General features: G+C 39.9%; 1 protein-coding gene across 1 annotated transcript in view; it reads left to right on the top strand.

The window, feature by feature from the left end:
* Positions 1-21783, top strand: part of kirrel3a (kirre like nephrin family adhesion molecule 3a) — a 54154-nt gene extending 32371 nt beyond the window's left edge. The window contains exons 6-15 of the mRNA XM_063014740.1: positions 4352-4457; positions 7142-7290; positions 8342-8469; positions 8776-8902; positions 11774-11874; positions 13070-13268; positions 13740-13847; positions 17025-17134; positions 17547-17633; positions 21373-21783. Of these exons, the coding sequence (XP_062870810.1) occupies positions 4352-4457; positions 7142-7290; positions 8342-8469; positions 8776-8902; positions 11774-11874; positions 13070-13268; positions 13740-13847; positions 17025-17134; positions 17547-17633; positions 21373-21783 (1526 nt within the window). The remainder of the gene's footprint in view (positions 1-4351; positions 4458-7141; positions 7291-8341; positions 8470-8775; positions 8903-11773; positions 11875-13069; positions 13269-13739; positions 13848-17024; positions 17135-17546; positions 17634-21372) is intronic.
* The last annotated feature ends 537 nt before the right edge of the window (positions 21784-22320 follow it).

Genomic DNA, 22320 nt, shown 5'->3' on the forward strand with positions numbered 1-22320 from the left:
TTTGTTAAAAGGATACTGGAGAAAATGATTCATTCTCTATATTACAAATGTAAAGGTTACATAAAAATAAATGCAATGTTCAATGTTAGATAGTATTTTATTATAAGAGATGCCTGCATGCAGTAATTACCAAGGTTGTCTGCGTGCTTTTGCATTTTTTCAGACTCTATATTATTAATGTGTAATTGTAAAGGTCACATAAATATAAATCAAGCTCCACATATTCCACATATTAAAGCTGCAAATCAAAAGGAAAAAAAAATTAGGAAGATTTTACTTACCAAGCAGAATTCACTGTGAGAGTTAACAGGCTTCCTGAATGAAAATAATGAAAAAAGCTACAGACCTCTACAATTCCTGGACCATAAAATTCCTGGCAAGATTTTTTTTATGTAATTCATTTTATACACCTGTTAGCAATAATAAGAAGGATTTGCCACATACCTTTGGTTATATAGTGCATCACTACAATAGGTACGTCCATGTCCCATTGGGTGTAGTCAGGCAGGGAGTGGCAGATTTGAGCCCGAAATGTCCAACCACTGTTCCATCGCTTATCGTCAAACAATTTACAACTAATTTCTGTTTCTTCACCCTTGAAAATACGCTAAACCAGTGGTCCCCAACCACAGAGCAGCAGACTGGTACCGGTCCGTGGGACATTTATTACCGGGAAGCACAGAAAGAATAAAAAATTAGAGATCGCTACAAGATCATTTAAATTTCCAATAGTTTTCAAGTGTTTTTGTCCCCAATCACCACTAGGTGGGAGCAGCGTCTCGTATATTACATTCTATAGTTATTCTATTTTAAATCCCCCCACCCCCACCGGTCTGTGAAATTATATCTTACATCGACCAGGCATAACACTGTGAGCACTGAAAGGTGAAGTGAGTAACACTGATTATCTCTTATCACGGCACCTGTTAGTCGGTGGGATATATTAGGCAGCAAGTGAACATTTTATCCTCTAGGTTGATGTGTTAGATTTACATTTACATTTTCAGCATTTAGCAGACGCTTTCATCCAAAGCGACTTACAGTACTGTGACAGTATACAGTCTGAGCAATTGAGGGTTAAGGGCCTTGTTTAAGGGCCCGGCAGCAGCAACCTGGCAGTGGTGAGGTTTGAACCAGCAACCTTCTGATTACTAGTCCAGTACCTTAACCACTAGGCTACGACCACCCTGTTAGAATCAGGAAAAATGGGCGAGCGTAAGGATTTGAGTTTTGACAAGGGCCGAATTGTGACGGCTAGACAACTGGGTCAAAGCATCTCCAAAACTGCAGCTCTTGTGCAGTGATTAGCATCTATCAAAAGTTGTCCAAGGAAGGAAAAGTGGTAAACTGGCGACCAGGGTCATGGGCGGCCAAGGCTCATTGATGCACGTGGGAAGCGAAGGTGGCCCGTCTGGTCCGATCCAACAGACGAGCCACTGTAGCTTTAAATTGCTGAAGAGGTTAATGCTGGTTCTGATAAAAAGGTGTCAGGATACACAGTGCATCACAGTTGCAGGGATGTTTTGGCAGTAAAAGGGGGACCAACACAATATTAGGAAGGTGGTCATAATGTTATGTCTGATTGGTGTATATGAAACCGGTCCGTGGTGCAAAAAGAGTTAGGGACCGCTGCGCTAAACGTCCCAACTTAATCAGGACCTTCAAAAAATACATGGACAAGGACAAAAACAATGCATCAGTGCATCAGTGAACTGGTGCAGCAAGTCAAAGCAAACTTAATTGTAAATTTATTTATTTATTGTTTCACCACAGTTGTCCCCACAGCCGTAATTGGTTATTAAATGACTTGATCACTTCAAGATTTTTGCTTTAAATTTGATAATTATTATTTATTATTTTATTTCTTTTTGCCATTGGGATGAGTTGTAGTGGGCTGGATGTTTGGAGCCCTTAAGAAAGTATCTTTGGCTGACCAATAAATGTCAAAAAATGAGAAATGAGAAAATCCGCAACAAACACCACCATCAGCACCGCATCGTGGAGGCTTGTGACCGCATTTCTCCATAGATTCTCATGCGGGTTCATAACGATTGGATCCAGCGCCGTCAGCTCTGTGTTCAGCACCAGGGACAACACATTGAACACGTCAAATAGCTGTGCATCACACGGGAACGTTTCCGGTTGTTGTTGCAAATTTCTGTGTTGATAACTTTTGAACCACAAGAGATATTGCAAATCTGATTGCGGCAATCGATTTCTGAGAAAATTCTGGTCTTCTTTGATATGCTACATGACCACCTTCCTGTTGGACAAACTTGCCCTTAATCCAATATGGCAGCTTTCAAGATGGCGGCCATGTTCCGGACATAGCCTAAAAGATAGGCCCCCTCACCCATTACTTGCTGGGGTATTCAGATATGTCATTTTCCCTTTCGTTTCTGAAATAAAAGAGTGTCCTGTGACTTTTGACTCACCCTGTATTATATAAATTCAGCAAATAGTTTGTGCATCACATTTTGCAAACAAGAAGAATGCCATTTCCTTTCATTATTCTGTAAAAGTTGTCAACATATTTTCAAAATCAACAAAGGAAATGAGGAACAATGACAGCCTCCCACGTCGCAGGTTGTTTTTTGGAGCCAAAAGCCTTTAGTGTCTCAGTCAGAACAAAAACCTGAATCAATTTTCGAATTCTTCTTCAGGTGAAGGAGATTCTTTCATTCGGAGGTGAAGTGAAAAACTTCCTCCCAGCAGCGAGTTCAGACGTCGAAGTATTTATTCATTTCCTACCAATCAATATGTTTTCTTTCTTCAAACCGTCTCCAGGAATGAAATGTCATGTCTTCTGAGGAGGTCTTTCATTCAGAGATGATTTTTCCAAAGTGTCGCTGAAATGAGAGAACAAAAGCTTTATTCCACAATAGTCTGTTGACTGTTTTACCACTGCTTTATCCTGATCAGGGTCACGGGGTGTCTGATTCATTGGCCGAAAGGTCGCCAGTCCATCATAGGGCAAACGCACACACATTTAGGGCAAATCTGTAGTAACTTTAGCTGGCCGGACTGCATGTTTTTGGACTTGTGGGAGGAAACCAGAGCACCAAAAGAAAACCCATACAGACACCACACAGAAAGGACCCTGGTCCTTCTTAATCATGTCCATTTTATCAGCCCCACTTACCATATAGAAGCACTTTGTAGTTCTACAATTACTGGCTGTAAGTCCACCTGTTTCTCTACATACTTTCTTAGCCTGCTTTCATCCTGTTCTTCAATGGTCAGGACTCTCCCAGGACCACTACAGAGCAGGTATTATTTAGGTGGTGGATCATTCTCAGCACTGCAGTGACACTGACATGGTGGTGGTGTGTTAGTGTGTGTTGTGCTAGTAAGAGTGGATCAGTTTTTAAATACTGTGCCCACTCACTGTCCACTCTATTAGACACTCCTACCTAGTTGGTCCACCTTGTAGATGTAAAGTCAGAGACGATCGCTCATCTATTGCTGCTGTTCGAGTTAGTCATCTTTGAGATCTTCATCAGTGGTCACAGGATGCTGCCCACAGGGCACTGTTGGCTGGATATTTTTTTGGTTGGTGGACTATTCTCAGTCCAGCAGTGACAGTGAGGTGTTTAGAAACTTCATCAGCGGTGCTGTGTCTTATCCACTCATACCAGCACAACACACACTAACACACCACCACCATGTCAGTGTCACTGCAGTGCTGAGAATGATCCACCACCTAAATAATACCTGCTCTGTAGTGGTGGTTCTGTGGGGGTCCTGGCCATTGAAGGCTAGAAAAAGTATGTAGAGAAACAGATGGACTACAGTCAGTAATTGTAGAACTACAAAGTGCTCCTATATGGTAAGTGGAGCTGATAAAATCTATGTGAAAATTTTTTTTCTTACAAAGTCCAAGCTAATAGTCCATTTGAATTCTTTATTACATGTTAATGTAAAATCACCCTAATAAAAACAGTCAAAATAAATGTCACTTCTTTAATTTGTGTGTGTGTGCTTTCTGTATTTAGTTTGCATAATGAACTTAATGTGTTTTCTACTTTTAATAAGCACTTTTAATCATGGACATTAAAAAAAAAAAAGAAATTATTACATTTTAATTCAGCAATTATCAGACAAACCACAAGTCTAATTAACCTTAATGCAGAGTCACTTCTGTTCTCAGGCGTTTTCTGCTTTTATTGTCCGCATTGTTTATTCTTTCATTCTGAAAGAACATTTCTCATTAATCTTTTATTAGAGTGAATTTATTAGTTTGAAGTGCAGCTTTCAGGGTGGAATGATGTGTGTTTCAGGATGTGTGTTTCAGGATGTGTGTGTGTGTGTATTTGCATTTAAAGCTGATCCATTTCTATGTATCATGCAGATCTCCCGGTGGTAAATCTGTCGGTGGAACCACAGCCGGTTCTGGAAGGAAATCTGGTCAAGTTCCATTGCTCAGCCAAAGCCAATCCACCTGTCACCCAGTACAGGTAAGAGATGACATGATTAACACTCCTATCTACCCCTAGCACTTATACTACTTTCCAAATTAAACACTCCTGATAGTGTAACTAGGAGTTTCCAGCAGTAATAGCTCAGTGGTTAAAGTTCTGGACTAGTAATTATTAAGTGTCGAGTTAAAGCCCCACTACAATCAAGCCGCCACAGTTGGGCCCCTGAGCATGGCCCTTACCCCTTAGCTGCTTGCACTGTTATTAGCTAGAATTGCAAGTCTCAGTGAATGAAAGTGCTGCTAAATGCTATAAATGTTTATAACTCGACCTCTGCATGTTGTTACGATGTGTGAAAGAAAATGTATTACCTAAGTGAGTTTTATCACCTCAGGTTTTTTCTGACAGTATCAACATCGATTTTTTTTTTCATTTTTCACTTCAGAAGTGTGTCATGAAGAAATGCTGCACTCGGCAGAATCTGATGTGAATTGTGGGTTTAACTCCTGCTGTGTGCTTCTCTTTGTCTAAGCTTTTTTTTGGCATTAGGAGCCTGAGGGACGTGGCATGTGCCACCCGGTGTTTTCATTCCAGACAGGAGCTCTCAATATCTTACAGAGCAGAACAATGTTAGTTCTGCCATTGTTAGGTTTAGTTGCAATGTGAGGGATGATAGATACACCGTCACTGAGGAATAAGTATTGTTTTGTTCCAGTACAGTCTCAATTTGTATTGAATTTATTGTATACAGACAGAAAAACAGTAAGAACAAAAGAAAGAAAAGAATAAATGAAAGAAAGAAACAAATAAAAGAGCAAACAAAATAAATATATAAAGGAAGAAAGAAAGAAAGAACAAAAGAAAGAAAGAAAGAACTAAAGAAAAAAGAATGAACAAAACAAAGAAAATAAATAAAGAAAAGAACAAACAAAAGAACTAAAGAAAGAAAATAAAGAAAAAGAAAGAAAGAAAGAAAGAAAGAAAGAAAGAAAGAAACAAAAGAAAGAAAATAAACAAACAAACAAAGAAAATGGAAGAAAGAAAAAAACAAAAGATAGAAAAAAATGAACGAAAGAAAGAAACAATAAAGTAAACAATGAACAAAAGAAAGAAAGAAAGAAAAATAGAAAAAAGAAAGAACTAAAGAAAGAAAATGAAGAAACAAACAAACAAAGAAAACAGTGAACAAAAAAATAGACAGAACAAAAGAAAGAAAAGAATGAACGAAAGAGAGAAAATAAATAAATAAATAAAAAAATAAACAAAAACAAAAAACAGCAAATAAAAGAAAGACAAAACAAAAAAGCAAAAGAAAGAAAAAACAAAAGAAAGAATAAATAAAAAAAGAAAGAAAAGATTGAAAGAAAGAACAAAAGAAAAAAAAGAACAAAAGAAAGAAAATAAAGAAAAAAATAAAGAAAAAGAAAGAAAGAAAAGAATGAAAGAACTAAGGACAGAAAATAAAGAAACAAAGATAGAAAACAGCAAACAAGAATGCAAGAAAGAAAGAAAATAGAAAGAAAGAAAAACAAACAAAATAAAGACTGAAAAAAAGGAAAAGAAAGAAAACAAAAAAGTAAGATAAGAAAGAAAGAACAAAAGAAAAAAGAATGAATAAACAAATAAAAGAAAGAAAGAATAGAAGAAAGAAAAGAACTATTTTACAAAAGAAAGAAAGACACCCGACCACCACAAAAAAAACAGAAAACACAGTAACAGACTTAAGAAAAAAAAAAGAGCGCCCACTACAGGAACCAAACAAGGGAAGCCAAAAAATCAGTAGTGGCAAAGCAGCCAGAAAGCCGTGACACCCACTGACAAAACACAGAACTGAAGGATTCCTGTAACAGCTCAGAATTAGAATGTAGCTTCCATTCACTGTTGAGTTCTCAAAAATTAAAACTTGAAATCTCTAGCAAGAAGTCAGACAGTCAGGGGACTGGCCAGAGCTGAGTCCCAGCTATACTTTCATTGCCCTGCTCCCAGGTCAGAATCTTAGTGAATCCTGTGCCACTTTGAAACTCAAAGTGCAGGGCAAGAAATACATTCATGTACCCCTAAGTCATGGGCAATTTAGAGCCAATCTACATTCTGCATGTTTCAGGAAGATAGAAGTAGTCAGAGAAAAGTCATGCAGAACAGCGCTCTCTAAAACAGTGAGCAGAGATATGATGAAACAGACCCACTTTTCCTTGTTCTGCATTTCATCTGTTAAAACATTAAACAACTCTATGTCTGCAAATGTCAAAAGCAGAGAAGCAAATCTAATAAAATCTAATGGCAGTGGATTTATTTTATCTTCTAATGCAGGACACGTTTGTTTTGTTGCTAGCCTCACACCGGTCCATCAGTCAGGCATGTGATTATCTCAAACTAAAATCTCCTTTTTGATGATTTTTTTTACTTAATCAAAGTGTTTATGAAAAGCAGAGACGGCGAGCAGGAACCTCATAATGGCTTCTCTTTTATTATCCCTGCTGAGAGATGTTCTGTTGATGGAAAGAAAATAAAAAAGGCACTAATGGACAAAAAGAGAAAGTGACATTAGACGCATTAGACACATTAGACACGTTAGACGCGTCGCTTTTACTTCTTCAGACCACCATGCAAATTAAAGGCAATCACAATGCTTCTCCTGCAAATGAGCATCTTTGATCTGTTGAGTGTCTTTCTGTTTCTGAGATCTGATGGACGATGCGTCTCCTGGTTTTGTCTTGTATCAGGTGGGCGAAAGGTGGCACGTTGATCCGAGACGTGGTGGGAGAGATGTATGAAGTAACAGTGGATCATACGTTCTTTACCGAATCCGTCTCCTGTGAGGTCACCAACGCTCTGGGCAGCACCAACATCAGCCGCAATGTCGACGTCTACTGTGAGTTTTAGTGCATTTTAATTACTCGGTTGCCAGTTTGTAGGGTAAATCTACCGGCACATATGGTTGGTAAAGGTGAAGTCAAAAGTTTGCGTACATTTGTAAAGGACATGTAGACTGTATGGCCAAAAGTACATAAACACTTCAGCATCCAACCCTGACAGTTAAACACTCACTCACTTTCTTAACCGCTTATCCAATTATGGTCGTGGGGGGATGCTGGAGCCTATCCCAGCTTTTCAATGGGCGCAAGGCACACAGTAACTCCCTGGACAGGGCACCAGTCCATCGCAGGCCAGACACACATACACACACACACATTGGGCAATTCAGTGTCTCCAGTTCACCTGACTGCATGTTTTTGGACTGTGGGAGGAAACCGGAGCTCCCGGAGGAAGCCCACGCAGACACAGGGAGAACATGCAAACTCCGCACAGAAAGGACCCGGACCGCCCCACCTTAGGGGTTACAACCCAGGACCTTCTTGCTGTGAGGCCACAGTGCTACCCACGAGCCGCCCCTGACGGTTAAATAATTATAATTAATAATTATAATAATTATTATTAGATAATTATTGTCTGTCAGCACTGGTGTGCTAGTGTGTTTTAACTCTGTGGACCCAAACGCCCATAAACACTTCATTCATTTCTGAACTACTACATCCCTGCTTGACAGTAGGTACAGTGTGGTTGGGTATTTTTGGTTGGTGGACTATTCTCAGTTCAGCAGTGACAGTGAGGTGTTTAAAAACTCCATCAGCACTGCTGTGTCTGATCCACTCATACCAGCACAACACACACTAACACACCACCATCATGTCAGTGCAGTGCTGAGAATGATCCACCACCTAAATAATACCATTGAAGAACAGCATGACAGAGGGCTAACAAAGCATGCAGAGAAACATATGGACTACAGTCAGTAATTGTAGAACTACAAAGTGCTTCTATATGGTAAGTGGAGCTGATAAAATGGACAGTGTAGAAACAAGGATGTGGTTTTAATGTTATGACTGATCAGTGTCTAATCCAGACTGTATTTATGCTTACAGTCGGACCTCGTCTTGCAACGGAACCTCAGTCTCTGCAGGTGGATTTGGGTTCGGATGCTGTTTTAAAATGTGCATGGATGGGAAACCCCTCTCTCACCATCGTGTGGATGAAACGGGGCCATGGTGTGGTGAGTTACCTTCAATTACCGTCCTTAATACAGAATTTACCCATTTAACTAAGTTGTTTATGTGAACTTTAGTGCAGCTATAATCAGTCTAGATTTTCTTATTAATTTACATGTCAAAAGTTTTTTTTTTTTCCTGTTATTGTTGAACAGAAGCGAGTGTTTGTTCCATATGTTATCAGATCTCTTCAGTTTTATTTCAAGAACTCTTAACATCTGCCATTTTCATTAACTACTCTAACAAAATAACTCAAAGAAAAAAAAAAAAAGTGTTTATCTTCTGACTGAAACTATCTGTTTGCTTTGCAGGTACTTAGCAACGAGAACACTTTGACCCTGAAGGCAGTGAAACAGGAAGACGCTGGGAAATACGTTTGCCGGGCTGTGGTTCCTCGAGTCGGAGTCGGGGAGAAAATCGTGACTCTTACTGTAAACGGTAAATACAATTACACTGAATTTAAATGTGAACTACTCAATGCTTCATATTACTGTTTCTATTAAAAAGAGGATTAAAAGATCCAAACAACATATATGTTTAACATTTACATTTTCAGCATTTAGCAGACGCTTTTATCCAAAGCTCAGTTTAATAGGTGCAGCCAAATTAACCCTATTTATATGAGCACAGAAATTAGAAAGATCTTAAAGCATGTGCTACAAAGTAATATAGAACTTTGAACACAAAATTACTAAATCATTAATCTAGGTTGATGTCTGTTTTTAAAGAATTCAGATTTATTATTATTATTATTATTATTATTATTATTATTATTATTATTATATTATCATTATTATCATGATAATTATTATCATCACTATTATTATTAATATTATTATTATTACTATTATTATTATCATTATTATTATATTATCATTATTACTATTATTATTATTATCATTATTATTATTATTATTATATCATTATTATTTTTATTATTATCATTATTATTAATATTATGTCATTATTATTATTATTTGTATTATTATTATTGTTATTATCGTTATTATTATTATTACTATTATCATTATAATTATTATTATATTATCATTATTATCATTAATATTATTATTATCATTATTATTATTATTATATTATCATTATATTATTATTATTATTATTATATTATCATTATTATTATTATTATTACTTTGTTATTATTATTAATATTATTAATATTATTATTATTATTATTATTATTAATATTATTATTATGTTATTATTAGTTTTTACATTAATATTGTTATATTATCATTATTATTATTATTATTATTATTAGTAGTAGTAGTGCTATTGTGTTTTTAGGTAAAGAGGTGTGTGTTTCAATTATTTTGTCATCAACTGTTGCAAAAATCACTTTTGAGCTTGACTTCACGTAGCTATTCGCGTGTTTTTTTTAAATGTTATAGCCTCGAGTTCTAAAATGCTTAGATCTATTTAATCTGAACTGAATTCAATCATTTTTGCAGTAATCAATACATGATTCGTGAGATTTTTTTTAGAACTGTATAATGTGCATTTAAAAGAACGTCATTGATTTAAAATATTGATTATTCCCTCTGTTTGATATAAAGACACTCAGAAAAATGTGGTCATAAACATGTGGGCCGGTGTGCATGAACGCTTTGAATACTTAGCAGGTTCCTGGCCTGGTGTGAAATGAAAATGTTTCGCCTGTGTCCTACTAAAGGGCAACTTTTCTGCTTATTCAAGCATCAGATGGAAAAGGCTCACTTTCCATTTTGATGGAAAATTTGCACCCTTGAGGTGCTGCAATAACAGTGCCCTTCTTCCGCCTGGCAATAAGTCGTTTTAATGCCTTATAAATTCTTCATCTGCTCGGCTTCCTCTTCTGACTGCTTGAGGAAGTGCATATGAGAGGTTCAGGTTCGACTCCATTACAAAACGTACAGACTATAATAATCTGCTCAAATATTTGTGCTGGATGGTCATGCAGGGTCGGGGATAAAGACGGACGCTTTAATAGCCTGTATTAGAGGGAATATCCACATGCAAAGAAAACACCATTACAGACGTAATAATGAGCGATGAGGAGAAAAACCACCTCAGATTCTCTAATGTGGAAATATCAGAGGAAATAGATTAATAATGAACGTACAAAATGAGCTCACTGATGCAGCAGCTGAAGGAACGGATCTCCCGGGGAGCGGTACAGAAAAAGATCAACGAGTTTAACATACAGCAGAGTTGTTTAGAAATACTCAGTTATAGTACACGGCCAAAAGTATGTGGACACCTGACCATCAACTTATGCATCCCAGTCTAGAACTATGAGCTTTAATATGTAGTTGACCCCACTCTATGTGCAGTGGGTATAGAGAACAGGGAATTTGGGTAAGAGGTAATGATGTGAGATAAAACATCTGGTTTAAAATCATTGTTCCAGTTCTTCCCTAAAGTGTTAAGTTGGCTTGAGGTCACTGAAGTTCCTTCTCTCCAGATTTAGCAGTTCATAATTTTATAGCTGTCATTGTGAACACAAGTGGCTCGTTGAATAGCACTGTTGCCTCACAGCAAGAAGGTCCTGGGTTCGATTCCCAGGTAGTTTTTCTGTGTGCAGTTAGCATGTATATGGAGTTAGCATGTATATACAAACCACCTCCATGTTTCTACACTCACTGTCCATTTTATCAGCTCCACTTACCATATAAAAGCACTTTGTAGTTCTACAATTACTAACTGTAGTCTATTTATTTCTGCTTTCACCCTGTTCTTCAATGGTCAGGACCACTACAGAGTAGGTATTATTTGGGTGGTGGATCATTCTCAGCACTGCAGTGACACTGACATGGTGGTGGTGTGTTAGTGTGTGTTGTGCTGGTATGAGTGGATATGACACAGCAGCACTGCTGGAGTTTTTAAACACCTCACTGTCCCTGCTTGACTGAGAATAGTCCACCAACCAAAAATATCCATCCAACAGTGCCCTGTGGGCAGCGTCCTGTGACCACTGATGAAGGTCTAGAAGATGACCAACTCAAACAGCAGCAATAGATGAGCGATCGTCTCTGACTTTACATCTACAAGATGGACCAACTAGGTAGGAGTGTCTAAAAGAGTGGACAGTGAGTGGACACGGTATTTATTCAACTCCAGCAGCGCTGATGTGTCTGATCCACTCATACCAGCACAACACACACTAACACACCACCATGTCAGTGTTACTGCAGTGCTGAGAAAGATCCACGACCTAAATAATACCTGCTCTGTGGTGGTCCTGTGAGGGTCCTGACCATTGTTGACAGTGGATGTTCTGTTCTTGTTGACTGATTGTGATGTTGCTCTTAGGTCCTCCCACGATCTCGAGCACCCAGACTCAGCAGGCTCTGTATGGAGAAAAAGGCCAGATCAAGTGTTTCATCCGTAGCACCCCTCCTCCAGATCGTATTGTAAGTTCTTCATTTACTCACTCACTCACTCACTCACTCACTCACTCACTCACTCACTCACTCACTCATAGCAACAACAGATAATAATAATATAGTGGTGCAGCTGGTAGAGCCACAGCCTTACTGACCAGAATGAACTGATGAAAATGAATGAATGATTATTTAAACAATAGCTGTGGACTTTATATAGAAACTGTTGCATATAAATGTTTTTTTGTGTGTCTTTACCTTCTGTTCATGTGCTAACTGTGCTAAGCAACACTTCATGTTTTCTTTCTCCTGAGATCTCACACCCCGGCTTGTTCACTTCAGATGTTTTCATAATGCTTTTCACACTCATTTTACACACGGAAGGACCAGATGGGCATTAGCAACATGCACTCATGGCTCTCAAAATAGTTCTGATTTCTAAGTTTGATACCATAAATCAGATATAATTTGGCTGCATGGTTTGGGGTATAAATAAATAAATGGGTAGAAATTCCTATTGACACACTCTTGAAAAAAATACCATAGCTGCATAATAACACCCTTGGTTTTTGAATTGGTTGAACAGCAAGCTAATGGCCAGATGTCAACATGGTGGCCATGGTGTTCCTAATAAAGTGGCCAGTCACTCTATATATACACTGTATTGTCAAAAGTATTCACTCACCCGTCCAAATCATTGAATCATTGAGTGACAAATCACGCTTCTCCGTCTGGCAATCTGATGGATGAGTTTGGTAGAGGGGGGATTATGGTGTTGGGTTGTTTTTCAGGAGTTGGGCTCGGCCCCTTAGTTCCAGTGAAAGGAACTCTTAATGCTTCAGCATACCAAGAGATTTTGGACAATTTCATGCTCCCAACTTCGTGGGAACAGTATGGGGATGACCCCTTCCTGTTCCAACATGACTGCGCACCAGTGCACAAAGCAAGGTCCATAAAGACATGGATGAGCCAGTTTAGTGTGGAAGAACTTCACTGTCCTGACCTCAACCTGATAGACGCCTCTGGGAAGAATTAGAGTGGAGACGGCGAGCCAGACCTTCACATCCAACATCAGTGTCTGACCTCACAAATGCGCTTCTGGAAGAATGGTCAAAAATTCCCATAAACACACTCCTAAACCTTGTGGAAAGCCTTCCCAGAAGAGTTGAAGCTGTGTGGCACATGCTGTATTTGTCTGATAGTTAATCCCTAAATTCTGTCCTAGGCGTGGTCCTGGAAGGAGACGGTGCTGGAATCGGGAACATCGGGCAGGTACACGGTGGAGACGGTGAGTACGGAGGAGGGCGTGATTTCCACCCTGACCATGAGCAACATCGTCCTCGCCGACTTCCAAACCATCTACAACTGCACGGCCTGGAACAGTTTCGGCTCCGACACCGAGATCATTCGCCTCAAGGAACAAGGTGAGTGTGTGTGTGTGTGTGTGTGTGTGTGACTGTACTTGTTCCCTTTAGCCCTGTTCTCGAAGGATTAAACATGCCGCCATGCCGCCTAAGCTTCTTTACTCTGGTAAATGTCAACAATTTAATTCAGTGAAATTTCATAATGAGTTCCTGATCTTCCATTTGTAATGTCATTTCAATTGCTCTAAATCGCTTTTGCTCGCATTTTCAAGCCCTTTGAAATATTTATGTGAGATTAGGCGGCGCTTTTCTTTTTCAAACGCTGCCCCATTTTCATTTATTAAATTCGTCTCACGAGGAGCAAAACGGGGTCTTATTCAAACCAGTTGCTCCCAGTAGGACGGGATCTAAAACCCACGTGGCTCTGTCATGTCTTTTTACTGATGGATGTTTCTACACCACGGTTTCGTAGCATGTTTTCTTTTCTCGGCTCTCTAATTACCCCCACGGGTTTGTGTGTGTCCTCTGTAGGGTCCCTCCGCCTGGCAGTCATCATCGGGGTGGCGGTGGGAGCGTTCCTGGCGCTCATCGTGCTCATGGGGACCCTCGGGGCTTTCTGCTGCGCCCGTCTGCAGAGGAGTAAGTACACCAGCTTCCTCCTGTCCCCCTTCGTCTTTCCTCCGGCTGATGAATGACGAGAGCAGTGGCAGCTCTTCCTCACCTGGGGTGTAGAACTGGCCCTCGGAGGCACTCGGTGGATGTTTAGATTTCTCTGCAGGAACCAGAGCTGCACTGTGGGGGTGTGAGGAAAAAAATCAGACAGTAAAATCACCTCTTTATGTATTAACACCTCGTATTATCACGTCTTAGTGAACCTAACAGAGATGTATGGTTTTAAACAGCTGCCAGGATAAAATGCTGGATGAGTGTTAGCATCAGATGAGACACTGAGCTACTGCTTGTTGTTACTGTGTCCAAAATCATATTCTAGTGCACTGGTTAAAATAAAACAGTCAGTTGTAGCCTAGTGGGTAGAGCTTTGGGCTACCAATCAGAAGATTGTCGATTCAAATCCAGTCTCTGCTATGCAGCCACTGTTGGACCCTTGAGCAAGACTGTTAACCCTGTCTGCTCCATGCTCTGACCCGAGCTTCCAAACAAGCTGGGATATGCGTATAAAGAATTTTATTGTACTGTACAAGTGTATATGTATATATGACAAAAAAGGCATTATTCTTCTTCAATACTGGGTTGAACCATCTTTGCTCCTAGACAAAACAGCCTTCAATCTTGTTGAACCATTTCTTAAGATTTTAATGGTAGATCCATGATGTCATGATGTATGTAAATGCTGCTAATTTTCAACTGCTCATTCATGCTGGTAACCCCCTATTCTGTCATATCCCATAGGTGCCCAAATTTAGATTTGGTGACCAGAAATTAATTGTTCTTTGTGGCATGGAGAATTATCATATTGAACGTCACCATTATAGAATAGAATGCCTTTATTTGTCATATATACATATACACCGATTAGGCATAACATTATGACCACCCTCCTACTGTTGTGTTGGTCTCCCTTTTGCTGCCAAAACAGCCCTGAAACTGCTATGCACTGTGTATTCTGACACCTTTCTATCAGCTCTATCTGTTGGATTGGACCACACGGGCCAGCCTTTGTTCCCCATGTGCATCAATGAGCCTTGGCCACCCATGACCCTGTCACCGGTTTACCACTGTTCCTTCCTTGGACCACTTTTGATAGATACTGACCACTGCAGACTGGAGATGCTCTGACCCAGTCGTCTAGGCATCACAATTTGGCCCTTGTCAAACACGCTCAAATCCTTACGCTTGCCCATTTTCCTGCTTATAATACATCAACTTTGAGGATAAAATGTTCACTTGCTGCCTAATATATCCCACCCACTAACAGGTGCCGTGATGAAGAGATAATCAGTGTTATTCACTTCACCTGTCAGTGGTCATAATGTTATGCCTAGTCGGTGTACATGTGTACAGTACAACGAAATTCTTTCTTCTCATATCCCAGCTTGTTTGGAAGCTGGGGTCAGAGTGCAGGGTCAGCCGGTGTACGCCACCCCTGGAGCCGAGAGCATTAAGTGCCTTGCTCAAGGGCCCTACAGTGGCTATGTGGCAGACTTGGATTCAAACTCTCAACCTTTCAATTGATAGCCCAAAGCTCTACCCACTAGGCTACCACTGTCCCTCATTTAAGATACGATGGTTCATTGTGGCTATTAGGGGTGCAAATGGTTGAGTCCACCAAATTCTCACTCCACCATCTGCATGCTGCTGCGGAAGATAAGATCCATCAGACCAAGCAACATTTTACAATCAATTTTGGTTCTTGGCTGATAAGAATTGAATGCAATCTTTTTATTTATTTATTATTATTATTTTTGCTGTTGTAGCCCATTTGCTTGCTCAAGGTTTGACATGCGTTTTAAGATTATTTTCCACTTCCATTTTTATCTGACCTCTCTCATCAGGGGCAGTTGTAGTCGAGGGGTTAAGGTACTGGACTAGTAATCGAAAGATTGCTTGTTTCAGCCCCACCACTGTCAGGTTGCCACTGTTGGACCCTTGAGCAAGACCCTCATTTGTTTAGACAATATACTGTCACAGTACTGTAAGTCGCTTTGGATAAAAGTGTCTGCTAAATGCCCAAAATATCATCAACAAGGCTTTTCTGCCCACAACTGAATATTTTGTTTTCACATCACACTGTGTAGGGCAATTGTAGCCTAGTGGTTAAGGTACTGGACTAATAATTAGAAGATCACTGATTCAAGCCCCCCACCACTGCCAGGTTGCTGCTGTTGGGCCCTTGAGCAAGGCCCTTAACCCTCAATTGCTCAGACTGTATACTGTCACACTACTGTAAGTCGCTTTGGATAAAGGCGTCTGCTAAATGTCTGCTAAAATGTAATGTAAATGTAAACTGTAGCTACTGCTGTATGTTGTGAAAAACCCGTCCTAATTATATAGTCAATTATATGCTCTTAACTTTGTTGTAACAGTAAGGGGAAGGTCCTTGCTGGTTCCAGCATGGTGCCCCTGTGCCAGGTTTAGTCGATCTGGTGTGGAGGAACTTCATAGCAAGAAGGGACAGAATTTGACTCCCTGTCTGGGGGCCAGGGTCCATTCTGTGTGGAGTTTGCATGTTTTATCCACAACTCCAAAGTCTTCAAGTCAGGCCAATTGAAGCTACTAAAAATTGCCGTGAGTTTATGCCCTGCAATAGACTGGCTGACCTGTCCAGGGTGTTTCCTACATTTCGCCCAATACATCAGACCTACCGCAACCCTTACCATGATAATGTGGTGGTAAAACAAACAATAAATAAATAAATGACTTGTCAATAGCAAGCCAGTGTGATTGAGAAACAGCTTCTGTCCTGCATGAATTATTAATTCCTTATTTTTTCCCCCCGCTGAAGGCTGGTATTTATTTGCATGATGTTGTGTTTTTGTGTTGATGGTGTAGAAGAGCTGCAGCTGGTAATGCCCTCACTACCCATCTCACTTACTGCTCACCACAGAGAAATCTCCAGTGCTGGAAAAGCCGAAAGTAAGAACCAGCTGCATGATCTTTCCTCAGTTTTACTTTTTTATTTATTTCTCTTTTAATTTTATAGCTAAGAACTATTAGGGCTTTAATAGGTTTAGTAAAGTACTGGGTTCTCATACTGGTTCGAAGTTTTAAAAAAGACCATCAGGAATTTAATGGAGCTGTGTGTAATGTGTTGCCAGTGATGTTGCAGCTCTAATGAATCAACACTGTGTCTCTCAGGTCTCAAGGGGGTCGTCTCAACCAAAAATGACATCCGGGTGGAAATCGTCCACAAGGACCACAATGCCGCCAGGGAGTCAGAGGAGCACTCGGGGGTCAAGCAGATGGCAGTGAGTCCAGTATGTTGTCATTTTCTATTGCCTTTCATTACCTACAACCTGCTTAAAGAGATATTACACTGCACACAGTACCAGAACTGGACTGAAAATGTAGTATTACAGTATACAGTATTAGTTCCAGTACTGAAGTACCAACAGTACCAGTGCTACAGATAACAGTTCAAGTACCAAAGGTCTCAATTTCTAATAGTTATTAGCAAAGTTATTAGTTCCAATACAAAAGTCCCAACTTTGCTACCAAAGGTTCCAGTTTCAGTACCAGTTGTACCAATTTTAAGGATGCATTTCAGTAGAGTAATGGTTTCTGTATTACACATTGCATTTCCAGTACCAGAGGTTTTGTGTTCACTACCATTCATTCATTTTGATCTGAAAATTTCTTTCTCTTGGTTGGTGGTTGCAGATGGAGCGAGGTGAGTTTCAGCAGGAATCAGTGCTGAAGCAACTGGAGGTTCTTCAGGAGGAGGAGGAGGAGTTCCAGCACATTAAGGTGAGAAACCTGCTCACATTCCACCTTAAGATCAGTTTACATTTGGTTATCTAAGACAAGTGAGCAAGTCAGGATTATCTAGTGTGTGGATTTAGCTTGTGTTTTGAACATGTGACCTGTAGCTATTCATTATCACCTTTTATCACTATACACCGACTAGGCATAACATTATGACCACCGGCAGGTGAAGTGAATAGCACTGATTATCTCTTTATCATGACACCTGTTAGTGGGTGGGATATATTAAGCAGTAAGTGAACATTTTATTCTCAAAGATCATGTGTTAGAAGCAGGAAAAATGGGCAAGCGTAAGGATTTCAGCAAGCTTGACAGATGGACTACAGTCAGTAATTGTAGAACTACAAAGTGCTTCTATATGGTAAGTGGAGCTGATAAAATGGACAGTGAGTGTAGAAACAAGGAGGTGGTTTTAATGTTATGGCTGATCGGTGTATACTATTGGTGAAAGTTATTATATTTTTGCTTCTATTGGGAAGCAGTGGGGTGACAGCACTTATGTCCATGTACAGTCCATTTAACAAACATCCAGTTTATATCTGCTTCAGGCTTCAGTCATCAGACTCGGTCTTGAGAGTTTGGCTGTAATAAAAAAGCTAATAATATAGTAATTGCATATATATAAATTTGAGCCTTTAAGTCTTCTACTTGTTTTACATTTGTAATCAATTTGGAGAAACTAATGAGCAGTAGGAGTTGAAAACCCAGAGATGAATAACAGCTGTAATAAAAGTTACAAACTTCATTTCCAGAAAAATTGGGACATTTTGTAAAATGCAATACAAATAAGAATCTGGGGTTGATTTATTCTTTTGAATCTTTATTTAACTGACAAACATACAAAGAAAAGATTTCCACTATTTTGTAAACATGAACACATTTAGAATTTGATGCCCGCAACACACAAAAAAATGGGACAGAGGCATGTTAGCACTGTGTTTCATCAGCTTTCTTTTTAATGAGACTTTTTTATTGGTTTGGAACTGAGGACTCAGTTTTTTTAAGTGGAATTTGTCTCAATTCTTGCTTAATATGAGATTTCATCTGCTCACCAGTCCGTGGTCACGTTGTCTGATTCTCCTCTTCATGCTGCACCATACATTTTCAATAGACCCACTGTTGCCACACTGCTGTAGCATGCACAGAATAATGTTTGGCACTGTCTTGCTGAAATAACCATGGGCCTCTCAGGAAAAGATGCCACCTTGATGGCATTATGCATCTCTCTAAAATCCCAATATACACCTCTGTGTCAATGGTACCTTCACATATATGCAAGTCATCCATACCATGACATGTTGGCTTTTTGCCTTTTGGCTTTTTACCTGTTGCTGATAACTGCCTAGATGGTCCTTTTTATATTTGGCACAGACAACTTAATGTCTGTTTTTAGCCCAAAACAAATTAACATGTGGATTCATTTATCCACAGCACAAATTTCCACTGTCTTCTGGTTTATCTGATACTAACTTGGGCCCAGAGAACTTGGCAATGTTTCTGTATTAAATTGATCTTTGGCTTTCTCATTACCTAACAATGATTAGTTTACATTTCTTAATGCAGCGGCGGACTGTGTTAAGTGACAATGGTTTTCTGAAGTACACCCAAGCCCATGTGTCTATATTTATCACATTATCATGATGGTTTCTCATGCAGTGCCATCTGAGGGCTCGAAGCTTACACACATTCCACAGTGGTTTCTTGCCTTGCCCTACACAGACTAATATTTCTCCCTGAGTCCCTGAATCTTTTCACAATATTATGTATGGTAGACTGGGAAAGACCTAAATTATTTGCAATCATGCATTGAAAAATGTTCTTTTTAACTGATCAACAGTTCCCACAAACCCACTTCAAAGTGTTGTGGAAAGCCTCCTCAGAAATGGAGGTTGTTACATTTCTATTTTCGGCATTTAGCAGACGCCTTTATCCAAAGCGACTTACAGTAGTGTGACAGTATACAGTCTGAGCAATTGAGGGTTAAGGGCCTTGCTCAAGGGCTCAACAGCAGTAACCTGGCAGTGGTGGGGATCGAACCAGCGACCTTTTGATTACTAGTCCAGTACCTTAAACACTAGGCTACAACTGCCCTGGTAGGTTGTTATAGCTACTTTTGGGATGGAATGTCCAGCAAGGTCATGCCCATTGTCAGGCAAAATATTTTGCTTGTGTAGTTTATGAGGTAAACCAAAGGAATGAAGTAGAAAGACAGTAGGCTTTGCATCTCCATGAGCTTAGGGACAGTTAAGCTTGCCTGATTGTGGACAGTGATCCCATGATCTAAAAGTAATATGTGTTCCAGTAATTAATTCACACAAAGTGAACGGTTCATTCAGAAATCATTAAAATCCCCAAATCCCTTGGAGTCCCCTAGTTTTACATTCATTCTTTAAACCCCTTAAGAACGTATTTTATGCATAAACAGAATTAACTAGGGGTGATTATTTGCAGAGGTCATATGCTAATGCAAACCTGAATTACCAGCACCCACTGGATTAGACGAGAATCTGATTTAAGTGTTTATAAAGGAGACGAGTATTTCACGCCACTAAACCATGTAATCTTCTAACCATGATGTACTTATCAGTCCCTTCCAAATTTTCAGATCACGGGGCTATAATTAGCAGGAGATGAATTTGACCTTGGCTTACTGTTTGTAAATATTTTATACAGCAAATTTTGTCTTTAGTAAACCTAGTAAATAGTTCTGCCATGTACGGTTAATAATAATCATGTGAAGGTAATTGTATGTATATACACCGATCAGCCATAATATTAAAACCACCTCCTTGTTTCTACACTCACTGTCCATTTTATCAGCTCCACTCACCATATAGAAGCACTTTGTAGTTCTACGATTATTGACTGTAGTCCATCTGTTTCTCTACATACCTTTTTAGCCTGCTTTCACCCTGTTCTTCAATGGTCAGGACCCCCACAGGACCACCACAGAGCAGGTATTATTTGGGTGGTGGATCATTCTTAGCACTGCAGTGACACTGACATGGTGGTGGTGTGTTAATGTGTGTTGTGCTGGTATGAGTGGATCAGACACAGCAGTGCTCCTGGAGTTTTTAGATACCATGTTCAATCACTGTCCACTTTGTTTGACACTCCTACCTAGTTCCACCTTGTAGATGTAAAGTCAGAGACGATCGCTCATCTATTGCTGCTGTTTGAGTTGGTCATCTTTGAGACCATCAGTAGTAACAGGACGCTGCCCACGGGGCGCTGTTGGCTGGATATATTTTTGGCTGGTGGACTATTCTCAGTCCAGCAGTGACAGTGAGGTTTTAAAAACTCCAGCAGCGCTGCTGTGTCTGATCCACTCATACCAGCACAACACACACTTACACACCACCACCATGTCAGTGTCACTGCAGTGCTGAGAATGATCCACCACCTAAATAATACCTATTCTGTAGTGGCATGTGGGGGTCCTGACCATTGAAGAACAGGGTGAAAGGGGGCTAAAAAGGTATGCAGAGAAACAGATGAACTACAGTCAGTAATTGTAGAACTTCAAAGTGCTTCTATATGGTAAGTAGAGCTGATAAAATGAACAGCGAGTGTAGAAACAAGGAGGTGGTTTGATATTTGATGTAAAATGTTCCTACCCAATAATCCTTCAGATATTAAACACAGTAAAAAAAACTACAATGTCAAGTAAACCATTTGACATTAAGCCCATTTTTAACATTCCCTCTATGATTCTCTTCAGGATCCGACCAATGGCTACTACAGCGTCAACACCTTCAAAGAGCACAACACCACCACTAATCCTGAAGCACGTAACACAGCTGGCTCTGCAACCCTGGGGAAGCATCGTGTACCCACTGGTATGTCCTTCACCAACATTTACTCGACTCTTGGTGCTGCACCGAACCACCGGCTGTACGACTACAGTGGCCGTTTCGTCCTGGCCATGGGCTCCAGCTCCATCGAGCTGTGCGAGCGTGAGCTCAGCGACTCCGGATCTCTCCAGGACACTACATGTGATAGCAGCACCAGCAGCTACTTTGACAAGGCTAGCAAAAACTCTGCATCGTCCTCAACACATCACTCACAGTCGTCCTCGCAGAACTCGGACCTGACCCGACCCCTGCAAAAGCGCATGCTTACCCACGTTTAAGGGGGCCCGAAAGAATGTATCAGGACAAACTCTAGATGTTATACCTTGCCAGGAACTTTGTTCTACCTGATACCTTGGAGATGGTTAACGCTCGTGGTTTGTTTAACTGCGTGTACATGACTAACATGGAAGACGTTTGTGTTTTGTAATGCGCAGTGTGTTTTGTATGGTTCCTGAGCCACTCGTGTTGTGGTGGAAGACTTTCTGTAGTCACTTGAACATTTTCTCATTAAGCATTGTACCATGACAATCAGGAGTTTATTCTGACAGTAAAGCCACAATTACACTAGAAACTTACAGAATGGGCTGGACCGAGTAAGGACTGAAAAGACTGACCATGTATTATGACACAGTTGGCAATTAAGCTATGATGTAACATTTTAAACACTGCTAACTTTGTTACTGCAATTCAACACAGCAGAACAAGTTTTTCCAACTCTACCATGTGTGCTAACCTGTCCATTAGTTAGTGCCGAGCTACACTTGAAGTCAAAAAATTACATACACTTGTAAGCAACTGTAATGTATGTTATTGCA

This window comes from Trichomycterus rosablanca, chromosome 18 (assembly GCF_030014385.1).
Source record: "Trichomycterus rosablanca isolate fTriRos1 chromosome 18, fTriRos1.hap1, whole genome shotgun sequence".
NCBI lineage: Eukaryota > Metazoa > Chordata > Actinopteri > Siluriformes > Trichomycteridae > Trichomycterus > Trichomycterus rosablanca.